At 37.8% G+C, this 15,925-nt stretch overlaps 1 protein-coding gene across 1 annotated transcript in view; it reads left to right on the forward strand.

Annotated features, from left to right (window-relative positions):
- Positions 1–15,925, forward strand: part of LOC129245300 (uncharacterized) — a 106,877-nt gene that overhangs the window by 14,537 nt on the left and 76,415 nt on the right. Inside the window, exon 2 of the mRNA XM_054883382.1 lies at positions 13,333–14,171. Within this exon, the coding sequence (XP_054739357.1) occupies positions 13,503–14,171 (669 nt within the window). The 5' untranslated portion in view covers positions 13,333–13,502. The remainder of the gene's footprint in view (positions 1–13,332; positions 14,172–15,925) is intronic.

Below are 15,925 nucleotides of genomic sequence, written 5' to 3' on the forward strand. Positions count from 1 at the left end.
CGGACTATTAGAGTCTAGGCGTGTTCTGTTGTCGATGTGTTTTGTCTTTGATATTTGTATGGGCTCAATACAATTCATTTTAATGCTCCCTCACGCATTTTTCGTTGTAGCGAATTGTTTTTGGTGGGTATTGCTTAACCTGTTGATGGAATGAAAGCTTCTTTTAGGAGGACGCAGCTCACTTTAGTGTTATTCTTCTTCCTTAGACTTCGAATGTTCTTACTCTTACTCTACTTTTAAGAAGTTACTTATAATACTGAATATATCCTGGAAGCATCCGGTTTGTTGATGAATAAATTAATTAATTTTGTGCGTCATAACTTTACTTAGAAAATAATCCCTCAGTTGTTGCTTCATTACATTCATTGGTCTGCGCTTGATGATCTATATTTGATTGTTTAAGCTCTACGACCTTAAAATTTTCCGAACATTTTAATAGTTACATTTCACTCATCTGCTGCGAGAGTGGCTTAATCCGAAAAACCAAAATGTCGAAAAAAACGGCTTTAAAGTTTGCAATTTCCCATGTCTCCCTAAGTAGGTCTCTGTTAAAAGATACCGTTAATAATATTTTACACAGCATAAAATAAGAGCTGGCTGTCATTTCTGCAAACTTATCTCATTTTTTCTTCTGATTATGACACTCTTGCAGCAAATGAGCGATGTTTACCTGTACACACATACATACTATATCCAGTGTATTCATATGTAAACTTTTCAGTGAACCTTTTCAGAATATTTAAGAACCCCCTACTCAATATCTGCTGATAAGCTGAGCGACTACTTGGAGATACATACATATTTGCATACTTCAGTTGTCAATCCAAATAAATACAACCCGGCGTACATACATATACACTTACATATATGCACGTGTAGGAGGATGCGCACACACTTATATACATACATACATACACATGTAGGTATTTACCAAAGCGCTTTCACGCGAACGTACGGTATGGCATTAAGTGGCAGTGGAGTGAAAGTAGAAGTTGTTTGCCGGCATGATGATGTTTACTGAATCAATAATATTGACACACATTTTAGAATGCTCCCTTCTACGCTGCGTGCTCCATTTGAGAATATTGTCAATTGGCTGTTTTTGATCTGAACAAAGGGAGATTATACAAATACCCCGGCCGGGAAAACCTGAATTAAATAATAAAATAAATGCCTGCTTCAGTATGGCGAGTACTCTATTTCTCCAATTGAGAACGTTTTGCGAATTTTTAAGTGCACGTAGGAAATATTTTTTAAGTGGAGAAAATGTCGATATGTACTTTTAATATGTATGCGTATTTGATTTCGAAGTCGCTGCGGTAATATGTTTTATCAATCCACCATTTTATCCATTGTAGGAAAAATGTCTGCTTAAAATTTGCTCAACGTTTTCTTGTGCTGTCCTGCGTGCTCTGCTTGTGCTGCCCTGCGTGCTCTGCTGTGTGCGGAGCTTATGATGTTTTCAGTGTGGTAAAATGTTGTGTTGGGGTAAAGGCCTACTAAGCATTGCTTATCGTTAATGACTTCGTTGATAGGTTAGGGATGAGAGGTAGAGTGTGGAACCGAGGATAGTTAACGTTAGCTAGGCATCGGGGTGCGCTCCTTTACGGCTTTATTTATTTGAACTTAATAGCTCGCACCAATACGAGTATGCAGCAAGAATGCATTCTGTACATCGTGAATACTCGTATGTAGCAATAGAATTGAATTATTTCTAAACATGTAGAGATAGTGGGAACGAGATTGCACTCTCACTAAACATTCAATGATGAAATGATGAATGAAAAAATGCTTAGTGGTAGTGGAAACCTTTAGTGACTTACCATATAGAATTTTTCATTTAAATAGCAAAAGGTTATAAATCGAACGAAATTGAGGCCATTTTCCCGCTGAATTACAAGCGGCCTTTGGAGGCTTTCTAACTCCCCTTCCCACAAATAGTATCTATACGACTTGCTTACTTCGTGCTTATTTAAAAGTGATGTTGTTGCCTTTTCGAGCTGCTTGCTTGCTAAACACTGTTTAATGTTTTTTTGTTGTTGGTATTTTTACTTTTGGCTTTTTTTTCTCTTACTGGTCACGATCAGTGCGCAGGCCAGAGTTCTATTGCGCTTTTGGCATCCAAAGGGTTCTAATGATTGTTGCTATCTGAACAATAACTGATTAGACGAGTGTGTGAATACATGGAAAATGATCATGCTGAATCCGGCTGGCGAATCACCCCCGTGACGTGGCAGTTAGTGGCCAAACCTAGTAATCTATCTTCCTTGGTTGTTACTATAGATACGAGAGTTACTTAATCGACGTTTACATCAATCAAGTTGCTACTCATGCCGTCAACACCACATCATGGCAAGGTTGGTTTTCATCCCCAAAAAATTTTAGTTCTTCAAGCCTCACCTATTTTCTTTTCAATATTCTGAAGAATTTGTTGGACCTCCATAACGGGTAACAAATCTAACAGACATTCATCTCGCCGTTGCAGCACGAATACTCCAAAGGCAAATCCGTGGGCACAACTCTACAGAAAATTGTAGAAAAGAGTTTTGTGTCCTAAAACTAAAAAAAAATGTTCACTTTTTATATGCCACCATAGTGTGGAACTGGTGTTGTGTTTACATGTGGGAATTTCCCCAGGTTTTCGACCACCTATCTGCCATTCGGGGTCGGGTTAAAACTGTAGATCTCTTCATCTGTGGAACAACATCACGACGCATTCCACAAATAGGAGGAGCTCAGCGAAACAGCAAACAATAGCGTAAGCGCCAATAATTTAGTTTTATTTTATTTTTTTATTTCCCTATAAATACCCATTTTTATACCCAGGTATTTACCTGTTTCGGGTATAGATTCACTTAAATAACGAATTAACTCGTTGTTAAGTAGCGTAACCGAAATAATTTTAAACATACATTTTTCACAAATTTCTTTATACTTTCTGCCTTTACGGCGGTTTCACCCACACTAACAAATCGAGTATTTATATTCTATCTGAAATAAGTGCCTTAATGATTTATAGCCACAGTTTGGGAAAATACGCTGGCACTTGGCTGAATACCTGGGCATTTTGGACATTCGTGAAGAGAAGTTAAATGAGAAGATTAAAGAATATCGATCCGTAAACTGTTTATACCAAATTTAATAAAAAGTGAGTTTTTTCCGTCCAAATTCAATGATAATTTTCCAAGCGTTAGCGGCGCGGCTAAATACAGTGTAACCTCTTCTAACGGGCACCTCTATTAGCTAGGGACTTTCCTTGATCGAACATTTTTTTTATACCAAATCTTATGTATCGGAAGAAGTTACCCTCTTTTGAGTGGACACCTCTCTTGGACGGCCAAAACTGTCTGACGGTGGTGTTCGCCCAAGAGAGAGTTCACTGTATTAAATAAAAAAATTAAAAAAATAGTTGTCTCATAGAGACAGTTGTCTATAAGACAAATTTAGGTGGCTGCATCAAGAAAAACCTAATTTTTTTCAGCTAATTTATGCATTTGTTTGCAATTTCTAGTTATTCTTAGTATTTAGATGAATTTAAAAATGCTTTCATGCCCTACTTAGGTAACTCACTACAGCATTTAGTGCTTTTGCTTTTTATGGTGGCATCAAATGACCATAAATGGCAAGCTTGCATTGTGAACAATGCTGCCAGATTCACAGTTTTTTATATTACATAATACTACAAATTACAGCTTAACCGAAATTTCTGATTTTAACGAATAAATTAAAGTATTTTAATGTAAAAAAAATGTTTTTTTATTAATTAATATCTTAATTGAAAAGAAACTATTTTTGTATTAATTAATATCGGAATAGCTTTTTCAATCACTTTTTGCTTCTTCGTATAAGTATAATTGAAACTGTTTATATTATTTTATTTTAAACTAATTTTTTTTAGCTATGCTTAATATAAATAAAAAACTTTAGTTTTCTAAAAAATCTCCTCATTTTGGAGGTTAAATTTGCTAGGGAGCAAATAGTGTTTGACAAAAAAAAACAATCTGGCAATACCTTCATGAGTGATTGATTTTTGTCGGCTAATTGTGCAAATTGATTTTTTAGGCTTTGATTTTCACATGGCCGAATTTTTAATTTAGTTTACTACTGCAATGGCGCAAAATTAATCATTCATTTAGTTTTTGAATAACTTCTTTACAAAAAAAAATGATTTTAAATGACGGAAACTTTTATTTTGACCTTTACGCGCTCCTTTGATTGTCTGTTTGTATAGTGCAGCTGTCTAATTCACAAGTGTCAAATTACAAATCTACCGATAGAGTGATTAATTTTGCGCCACTTCGTATTTAGAAACAAATTAGAACCATTAAACTTAAAATCGTTGACGTATGAAGTTTCTTAATTAAATAAATAATTGGCTCGTTTACTCCTTTTAGGTGCATCGCCGAGCTCCTCCTCCTGTTTGCGCCGTGCGTCTTGATGTTGTTCCACAAAGGGAGGGGCCTACAGTTTTAAGCCGATTCCGAACGGCAGATATTTTTTATGAGGAGCTTTTTCGTTGTAGGTTTGCCATTGCTTTGTAAGATTTCCTTGATAATTCCAATTCTTATTACACTGGGACAACTTCAGAAAATTATCCTAGGCAAATAATACTTAGGATTTTTTATTAACTCTTATAAAGGCAACTTTTCATTGCTATGCCAATACAAAAAAAAACTAAAAAAATCTATATTTTATCACTCCACCCTAATGTGCCTAAGTACGTATCAACGAATTATTATTTCCAGCCCTCAAAACAGTTGGGTGAGTAACTATTGAGCTAAGTATTTAACAAATACCATCATTTACACTCAGATCTATAGAAGTCCTTGCCTCCGTCAAAACCGCATCTGTATCATCTTCATGGCATCGCATGACGACTATTTTGCTCGTAAAATAAGGTTTGCTTCAACGTATGTATGTGCATATGCATGTGTGTATGGATGTAGTTGGTGGTTGAGGCCATAACAGCCTCTGGCGCTCATTGCCAACCGCAAAAACTTTTTTCGTTTCAACGGTAATGTAAACACATAGTAGCAAAACTACAAAGAAACACAATGTGGAAAAGTACGATACATACAAATATACATACATACATTCATGCATACATATGGGTATTCATGGATGTGGGTGTTCCTTCAACTTTAAGCACATGAGATTTTATGCATGCTTTTGGGTTGACTACACACATGGATATGTATTTACATACATATATCTGTATGCGTGAAAATACGTCTCAACAAGAAAGCCGATGAAAGCAAGAAAACTTTACTACCGAAAGGCGAATACGAGGCATTTACGAAATATCAGTTACCAGCAGTAACAATAATGGAGATGATGTTGATACTTCGACTGTGCTTTAAAATTTCAACCTTAAAATGCACATCTGCTCCAGTTTAATTTTTTGTTCAAGTCCAGATGCCGAGGAGCATTTACGTTACCTCCATTCAATTGCAGCAGAGGTGGTGTTTGGAAATGTCCGCCCGACTGTAAATGTGCCACCAAATGGTGTGTGAACAGAGAAAAATTGAAAAGGGCGCTGCAATCGTTTCGAAAATCACCCATCTAACCGAAAAAGTTCGCAATTCAAAGTTTTTGTTTGCATTCGCGTATTTAAAAATATTAAATACAGGGGCACTCATTAGTTTCAAGTAGGGAAGTCAGGGCTTTTATTGATTTATACTAACTTTTAAGAATTTGAATTCATATGCAGGTATGTTTGTGCATATGTTGCCATGTGTTTTATTAGGTATGCGGCAAATAAATATAATGGCCCATAGTGACAAAGAAGTTAAAATGGTTGTAACGCTTAAAATTGTGTTTTACATATAATAAACGCCTTAGTCACACTCTGTTATAGTCAGCTGCAAATGCATTTTATCACAAAATCAAAGCTTTAACTGGAAAATGAGGAGAACGTGATTTTAAAATGTTAACACGAGGGTATAATTTGGTTTTTTGTTGTATTGTGGCTCACACAGGGAGAACTAATAAAATTGCGCATAGTTTTTTATATTGCCAAGTAAATTTTTTCTATTCATATGGGTAGCTCTGATCCCTCTAATTTTAGCTAGAAACTAGTTTTAACATACATACATATCTATGACGCAAAATTTTAGAAACTGATTTTAAATTAGAATTTGGTTTTAGTCTAGCAGCGCGTTGCCTCTGTTTGTATATAAAAAAATAGTAGTAGTTTATTAAAAACAGACATATGAGAATAAATATTTTTAAGAAAAATCTATGCCAGCATCAATTATTTTTGATAGCATTCCCACCTGCATATGAATACAAAAATATCAAATAATCACAAATTTCATAATATTAGTAGATAGGTGTCAAAGTATAAAAGTATTTAAATAAGCTTTGATGAGAAATATTTTTATACAGTGTTGCCATATTTTTATACGGCTTGCATTACAAAAATAGCAGCTTATTTTGTTTGAATACTAAAAGGAAAATATCAATTGCTTAAAAAAGTTTTTATAAAAAATATTTTAGCTGACGTTGCCACCTATTGTTTTGTAAAATTAAAAAAAATTTTTGATAACTACATTTAAACAAAATAAGCTTATAATTTTCGTCCAATGCACTTTTGAAAAAGTTTCAAAATCTTAGGTATACACATTGCTAAGCCTAGAGTGAGTGGGGGAGCCGAAGATCAAGGGAATGTTACCTGAACTTCTAAAAGCTAAATAAAAGCGTAGTCATAATTAGAGAAATTTTCATTTACCATAGTCCGATAGTCAGGCAGCTCTGAAATCGCTCGTACCATGGAAACACTCGTCGAAGACAGTAACCGAGTGTTACAAATTAATAAAAATACTTACACAGTCATTTTCTATTAATCTAATCTGGGTGCCAAGAGATAGTAACATTAAAGGTAATTGTAAGGCAGATGACTTAGCTATATTGGGCCCTTCGCTCCAAATTAATCAGGACAAGGTTGGCATGCCCATGCCCTTGGCAACATGTAAACTTTTAATAGACAGGCACACCATTACTGTTGCAAATTTCAATTGGAAACAGTTAAACACCTGCGTTATCAGTAGACAAACGTGGCCCGAATGGCACATGAGTCGCACCTAAATTAAGTACGAAGGATCTAAGCATCGTAGTAGATGCCCTATCTGGGCCCTGTCTGGTAGATTAGGGACACCATCCAATGACTATTGCAGAAGTCATCAGGATATAGAAGAAGAAGAGACAGTCGAACACCTTCTATGCGCGTGCATGGCTTTGTGTAGAATACGGTTCAGATTGCTCGGTCTCACTTCGCTGGTCAACATTGCGGATGTAGCTAATTTCAAACTAGATAGCCAGCTGTTCAAAGGCTAAACAATGGTTTAGAAATGACCAAGTAGAGTAAGTATATAATAGTTCCGGTGGTATCACAAGACTCCATCAACTGCCGTAGGTACGTCGAAGGACAGCCACTTCACCTAACCTAACCTACCTGAGCTGCTGCATAAGCTCCACGCTTATTTTAGATGTTTGGCCGAGCTCCTCCTACAATTCGTGATGTGCTTCTTGATGCTGTTCCACAAATCGGGTGCCCTACAGTTTTATGCCACCATACGACGCATACGGCATTCCTGTCAGTGTTGCCGTGAGTGAAAAATAAATATTACCCAACTTTGAAGAAGAAAAGTAACCAATAACCCATGTAAATAATAACGAAATTTTCAGTTCGAAAAAAGTACAATATATGTAAGTAAATACCAAAGCATATTAAAGAGGTATCAGCAGTAAAGCAAAAACAGCTTGATCCCTAGAAAGTCAAAATTTATAAAGAAATATTGACAATTTAGAGTAGGTAGGTAGGTGAAATGGTTGAAGTACCAGTCTGGCATTCCTCAAGTAGCACTAAAGCGCCGTTTTGATACCATTATGAGACCTCCAACAGGCAGATATCTACAGTCAGCCAGAGCTTTTGATATAATGGAGAAGATTGATAGGATTTAGGTTGGCGTACTGTACCAGTCTGTCGAAAAAAGGAGCGCCCAGTGACCTTAGTCGTCTAGCTGCCAAACCCGGACATTTACAGGGAAAGTGCTCTACAGTTTCCTTCTTCTTCTCCAATGGGGGTTAAATGGTAACCCTAGCTTTCCCGCGTTGTACCGATCGTCCAGTGACCGGTAAACACAGCTACGAGTTTGGAAATTGAATGGCGAGGAGTCCAAAGGACTTTCTGAGTCCTTCGTATATCGTTTTGGGGCCAAAGGGTTTTCGAAATAACACATGAAGAAATGGAGCACAATTTAGAGTAACCTAAACATAACTACTTAATTTAGAGACCTAATAAATAGAAAGTAAACCAAAATTGCAACCCTACTGCTGCTAACTGTTTAATGTGCCTTGGTGCATACTTTAAAATCAGTAAAGAAAAAAAACTAAAAACTGAAATAGTTTGCCTTTCCGTTTCCAAAATTAAATGTTTGACATATTTTTTATTAAATGTGATTCAACTTTTTAGTAGCCGAAGCTGCAAGGGCCAGCTAATAATAAATTAAATTAAATTAAATATTTCTATAGTTCCAAAATTTCTGATGGCCAGCTTTATCCTAAAATCAAGAAACTATGTAAGTTTGCTTAATTTATAAGAGGCAATCCTTTGACAGGATTTACGTAGTTTTAAAACAGTTCGTAACGAAGTGGAAATATTTATCTTATAATTTTTGTCTCTCATTTAATTGCAAGAAAGTAAAATAAAGAAAATGTAAAATAAATTTAAACTATTTTCGACATACGAACAAATTTACTTGGGTGGGTGCGCACATATTTTGGATATATGTATGTATGAATGTATGTATGTATGTATGAATGAATGTATGTATGCATGGATATACGTATGTATGTATGTATGTGCAATGGTACACACGATTACGTTGCATGCGTTCGAATGAGTTTTTATGTTTTTCGGCACATTTCTCGTCTGCAATTGGCGTGTTTTCGTTTCTAAATGGTTTAATCGCAATTTATCAACTCAGAGAAATTTGCACGCCCAACTTTGGAGCAAAAGTTTACGCAAAACTTGTCCATGCATAGAACGCATAACAGTTGGGGTTAAACTGAAGGCACTTGCGACACCCCGCAGTGACGAAGTTGCAACGCAGGCAAGAAACCAACTTCCATTGGACCTCCGCGTCCAACATGCGCAGATGGAACGAAGAGGGAGGAACCAAAGCACTTCGCTGCGTACGCTCCATTTAAAGATTTATTTAACTTCGCCGTATGGATGTCTCGAAAGTTTTCAAGTTTACTTGTGAACAAGTTTCTTATAATTTATTGGATTCGCCGATGGCGGCAATAGTCGAGCGTTTCGTGTGACTTTATTGACTAAGCTCCAGATGAATGACACTACTAAAACATTGGAAATTTTTAAATCACTTTCTGGCATTTGGAAGTATTAGTGTGGCGTGACACCTTTCATGGCTGTGGATATTTTAAAGTTCAGTTCAAAAGCTCTTAATTGCACTTTCGCAATTGTTTAAGTGCGAAAATATTATATGGGTAGATATCAAAATAAAAGATATAGTATTTTGATACACACATACATAATTACTATATGTACGAAAGGGTAAGTACCCGTGTTAGAAATCAATACACCATTTAAATTTTTTTTTTTAGTTTTCAACATAGTTGCCTGTTAGAAAGATATACTTCTCCTAATACTCCGGTCATTTTTTAACCCCTCCAAAAATAGAATTTGTCGAACTCTCCAAAATACGCTTCTATTTTGGCGATGATTTCCTTGTTTGAACTAATTTTTTTCCCGCGAGCCAAGGTACGAGATCAACTCATTCTCTCTTCCTCATCTAGGCAACTTCTGTAGAAGCCATGTGATTGCACAACCTTCCTCTGGGCGTGCCTGCCTTTTAGGCAGGGCCCCGTTATAACTGAAATCACTGAGCTGATTTCGGCTTAGCAGAGGTTCTGTGCGCTTAGCATTGGGAGTTGGCCACAATTGTCCGGCAATTCTGCAGTTGGCTTTACTACACCATCTTTTATTTGCTGCTCTGACAATTTCCTCAAAGATAAGTAGCTTACAGGTTTGTGCATCGCTAATTCCTCGGCTCTGCAGTTACCTATGAACCCATTTTACCTTTAGGTGAAATCACTCAGCTATCTCGTTAAGAGATATGCGGCATTTCATGGCCACCTTCGAGGTAGCTTTGGGCGGGATTTTATTGCCGCTTGGCTATCAGTGAAAATGTAGATATCATCTCCAGATATCGCATCCCACTGTACCCGAGCCACGGCTTTCATTATTGCCATCAGTTCAGCCTGAAAGGCACTACAGCGTCGGCAAGCCGAAAACTGAAGGTACACAAAGTACAAGGTCGATTTTTTTTATTTGAGAATAATAGTGGTTGGGACAAGTATTACTTTTCTCGCAATAAACATGGTTTCATCATCCATTGAGTGCTATGAACAAAGTGAACTTATAACAACTTTGTTTTGGGGTTAATACATCCTTAATATAAAAATGGTTTAACAAGAAATGCCCATTTTAAAAATAAAATTTTCGTTATTGATTTAAAATGTAGCTTTTCTCTGAGTGCTTAAGTCGATCTAAAAGTGTAGGTTTTCGCCGCTTAATGTCAGCTGACTCACAAGGCAGTATTTACTGGAAAGTTTCCATATCCTGACGGGGAGCGACCGCTACTAAGAAGTAATTTTGTTGGTTCATGTAAAGTTAGCATCTTGAGTTCTTAAAAAAATACATTATTCAAAACTACAGTGAAACCTCCCTTGGACGGACATTCCCCGTCAGTTAACATTTGTCCGTCCAAGAGATGTGTCCACGCGAAAGAGGGCAACTTTTTCCGATACATAAGATTTGGTATAGAAAAAAATGTTCGTTCAAGGGAGGTGACCGGCTAATAGAGGTGTCCAGCTAATAGAGGTGTCCGTTGGAAGAGGTTACACTATATCTAAAAACACCCGATAAAGTGGCATTACACATTTAGTCTCCTAAAACTAATGCATATGTTTATGCTATATACGAATATATGTACAAATATACACAAAGCTGTGTATTTTCCATTACCAATGATGGTTTTTGTTCGGGACTCCTCCCTAGCCAGTTTGGTTTGCGGATGACACCCTGATTCTATGCCAACTTTGAGTCATCACACGAGTGTTGAACCCCCCCATTAGGGAAGGCCACTCTTGTCATGCCAGGGCTTCCCTATCCACCACCTGGGACGCGCCCGATGGGAAATCAGGCAACTCCACACGGGAGAACCGGGCTTGGTAAGCTTCATTAGGAAAATGCTAAATAGCAGAATCTTTGAAGCGAATCTAGGAGAATCACGTGGTGAAAAGATTTTTAGAGGTGTACTACCGAGCAGACCGCTATTCGGCTCTGAGCGAATTTGACAGATATGCCGAAGCAGTCGTTTTATGTTTCACTAAAGCTAAAGCTAAATTTTGTAAAACACAGAACGAATGGCGTAGAGTCCAAGGTTCCCCTAAACATTCTTTTTTCACCATACCTAACGAGTAAACCAGGGATCTATCATCCTTGGGAGAATCGGTACTCAGGAGATTGGTGAGAAGAGCTACACCGCAAGGCAGAGTGTTCTAATCATTTTTATAGAACGCAGTGGTAAATAAACGTCTGTTAATACTGGAATAGGTGGGTTGTAAGGTGCCGATGATGTTGTTATTGCTGCCTCTGGTAAATTTGTATCTATGATACATTAAGAGACCTAATACAAATTGTTCCACACTTTCTAGGTGGGCAGAAAAGAGTGGTCTAGCAGTTAACCCAGGCAAAACATAACTCATATTATTCACTAGGAAACATAGAATCATCAGTTAAGTTGTGATTTCGGAAGAGACCAAGTACTTGGACCTAACCATAGATAGGAAATTGACTTAGGAGTCAAACATCTCAGAAAGAGTTAGGAAAGTCAGTCTAGCTTTTTACAGCTGAGAGCTTTAGGTAAGACCTGGGGAATTAAACCTAAGGTTGTTCATTGGCTTTTTACTGCAGTTGTCACGCCCAAACATCTACATGGAAATGTTGTCTGTTGGTGCGCTATGCAGAAAAATACCTATTCTCTTCTAATTTATTGGACGGCCGCCGTAGCCGAATGGGTTGGTGCGTGACTACCATTTGGAATTCAGAGAGAACGTAGGTTCGAATCTCGGTGAAACACCAAAATTAAGAAAATGTTTTTTCTAAGAGCAGTCGTCCTTCGGCAGGCAATGGCAAGCCTCCGGGTGTATTTCTGTCATAAAAAATATCTGCCGTTCGGAGTCGTCTTGAAACTGTGGGGATTAGCGCTAACACCTGTGAAATTGCTATGCATATATGGCTAAGGCAAAATCTATGTCTGTCCAAGAATATTATATAATTGAGTAGGCTTCAAATTAGGTCCTTAGTAGGGGCCCTCACTGGACATTGTTTCATAGAAAAGCACGCAAAAGGATTAGGTGTTTACATGCATGATTTCTGCCGTAACTGTAGGAATGAGGAGGAGTTGGAAACAATTCAACACCTTTTTTGCACATACTCGGCTTCATCCACAAGCCAGGAACCGATATTTAAGATCCTACTTCTGAATTAATATGGATAGTCTATACATTTTTGGTATTAAAAACTTTTCACGCCTTGTTCAAAGCTCAGGATGGTTTGGTTCAATCTGGAAGAGAAAATGTAGCCCAGCCCAGCCCCTGCGGCTCACAACGGATCCATTTCGTGGTTTAAGTGGCATTGCTGTCCTTATGTGCGATACGGCTGCCAAACCGAATCTAACCTAACAAAGCAAGGAGGCTAGATCTACAAGGTTTGCTCTTTAACTAAGGTGAAAAAGAAAATTGTGAAGGGAACTTCGACAGCCAACTCACTTGGAAAACTCGGCAGCCGAATACTGCACGATCATTTCACATACGTTCACACTCGTCTACGAGTCAGCCGTTGTTCAGATAGCAACGAAGTGACAGTGGTTGATTTTTTTCGGTAATCACCAAACACAATCTCAGTATTTTTGTAGCCACATCCCAAGTGAGGTCAGCCCAACAGCTGATGCTGTCAAATTCGGAAAGAACCGAATAACGGTCTGTTGAATGAACACCTATAAAAATATTTTCACCTTACAAAGTACCATACCCTCCATTATATACTTCTTAATTTCAGAATTCTATAATACTATCAGGATTATATTGAACACAAGTTGTATGAGAATTTGAAGCCTTAATTTTTCCATTTTTATGAAATATATACATATATACGGGTACATGTACATTCATCTATTTTCCTGTCCGTCTGAATACTCACACTACATCAAACTTTAAAATAATTAAATATCTTTTCTTTTCCAGGACTACTGACTACTCAGTATGAGCGTTAAACTAATACTGCTACAATTACCGATTTCGAAACAGAACTGCAGATCGCAGTGTCGAACGGAAGCATATAAAACGGGTGTTCATGTATACTTGTGAAATGATCACTAAAGGCATTTCTATCATCCATTTGAGGAATAGACAATATGAACGCCGATCGCAGCTTTTCCCATCAGCGCAGACCACCTGACGTCGAAGAGGCGCTCTCGTCCATGCTGTGGACCCCATATGAGCGTACAACTAACGATAGTTCCTCCGAAGAAGATGAGCGACGCGAGCGTGCCAAACGCCTACGTAAATCGCATAGCAGCTATGAGCATAGAATAACCTGTGAACCGTTCACCTCCACATACTTCGATGATGATGATGATGATGATAATGAGCTGGTCCCGTCTGGGGCGTTAACAACATCAACGCCAGCAAATGTAGCCAACACCCTGCAATCAACACCTTTTGTGCCTTTTCCCAACTTTTTTTACAACAATGATGCAAGCGGCAGTAGCCATCGTGATCCCATATCAATCGATCAATCAAATCACAAACGAGCGGAAAAACATAGCGATGGCGGATTCCGGTACTCCTATCCGTACTATGGAAATATTTCAAGCCTCCACAAATGGTGGTCTCCATCGATCAGCACAAAAGAGCCGCCTTCCTATGAGTCGCTTTATGCGAACGACTCAGCAGCATTAGTAGCACCTGAAGTCTATGACACAAAATTAAGAGGATTCAAAACAGAAGCACAACGTGATAATTATACTGGTGTAGAGGATTGTAATACACAAAGAGATGCTGCGTTTAGTTCAAAAGGAGAGGTAAATTTAAATTCTATAAACACATACACATACATACAAATGGGCGTAATACACATACGCATACATTGATATGGCTGTGTATGCTTAGATAAAGAAGACTGTTTCAAGAAAACATATATTTTTTGCTACCACCAGAGAATGCTATTGAAATGAGAAGGCGCAAATGTTACCAGCAAATACAAAGCGTTTTGTTCCTCGAATTTAAAAAGAAATTAACTCGCATTGCCTCCAAATAAACGCTTCATATGCTCATTCACACTAAAACTAAACTTGGCTGATATTTGGGAAGTCAGTGTATTTTTTGTGAAATCTAACATCACAACTTCGCCTAAAAGTAGGCTTCCCAATAAAATGAGCGCTACGTGCATTTATCAATACGCCTTTGTCTATACACACATACACACATACGAATATAATACCACCCGGTGGTAGGCTCTCGGAACAGACTCAGCGCACACACACACAACTAGACTGTAGATGATTGTAAGCAGTCCAATGTTTGAATCAAGCGCGTGTAAAATTCTATTTCCATTTAACATTGAATGACCCATGCGGCTCTGCATGATAGTGCAACAAATTTTAGGTTAAAATACACCTTTTACACTATAGGCAGTGTAGACTGCAACTTGCATTGCTGCACATTGAAACCACTTTAACGCTTAGATCCGAAATAAGTATGTAAATACATACAACCAAGCACAAATAATGTAGCTTGTCACTTACAACTACGCTTGGTAAACATTTTCGATATTAGAGTCAACCAAAGATTGCCTACTTTTCTTTATTTCTTTTCTTTATCTGGCATTACAGCGAAAGAATCCCAAGAACGTCATCACTGAACCTGACATTTGAATGTAAACTTGGTCGCTTAGTTCAAAAATCCACACACAAATTTTTCTGTCATGTAGTATTTGCGATATCGCCAAATAACAGGTTTGAATTAAAGAAAAAAGCGGTAGATCATAAAAATTTCCTCTATATGGAGAATGCGTTAACCGATCAAAATAATATTAGGTGCGCAACTAAGTTCTGCCGTCAGCAGCGATTCTAACATAACCTAAACGTCATAAACCAAGCTTAGAAATATGGCAAACAAACTGCTTCGACACATTAGTGATTTTGGTTTGGTATCATATACTTTTGGTTTTGGGAAAATGCCTGATTTTGTGCAGAATAATCGTCATCTACGGGAAGTGTTGATTTTCTTCTTTCATTCGAAAAAACCGGCGGCTGAAGCGCATCGAGAGCTACAAAAAGTTTATGGAGATGCTGCTTTAAGTGAAACAACGTGCCGAGATTGGTTCGTCGCTTCAAAGACGGTGATTTTAATGTTAACGACCGTCCGCATGAAGGAAGGTCAAAAACCTTCGAAGACGCTGAATTGGAGGCATTGCTCAATGAGGATCCGTGTCAAATGCAAGAAGAGCTTGCTTCAGTATTAGGAGTCATCGGCCAATCCATTTCCAAGCGATTGCATGCTCAGACAGAAACTTGGGTTTCTTATGAGTTAAAACCAAGGGAGGTTGAACGTCGTTTTTTCGCCTGTGAACAACTGCTCCAGCGGCAAAAAAGGAAGGGTTTTCTTCATCGCATCGTGGCGGGTGATGAAAAATGGATTCATTACAGCAACCCAAAGAAAAGAAAGTCATGGGTACTGTCCGGTCATGCTTCTACATCGTCGCCTCGGCCGAATATTCACGTTGCGAAGGTTATACTACATATGTATTTGATGGGACCAAGTTGGTGTTATTTAT

This window comes from Anastrepha obliqua, chromosome 4 (genome assembly GCF_027943255.1).
Source record: "Anastrepha obliqua isolate idAnaObli1 chromosome 4, idAnaObli1_1.0, whole genome shotgun sequence".
Taxonomy (NCBI): Eukaryota; Metazoa; Arthropoda; class Insecta; order Diptera; family Tephritidae; genus Anastrepha; species Anastrepha obliqua.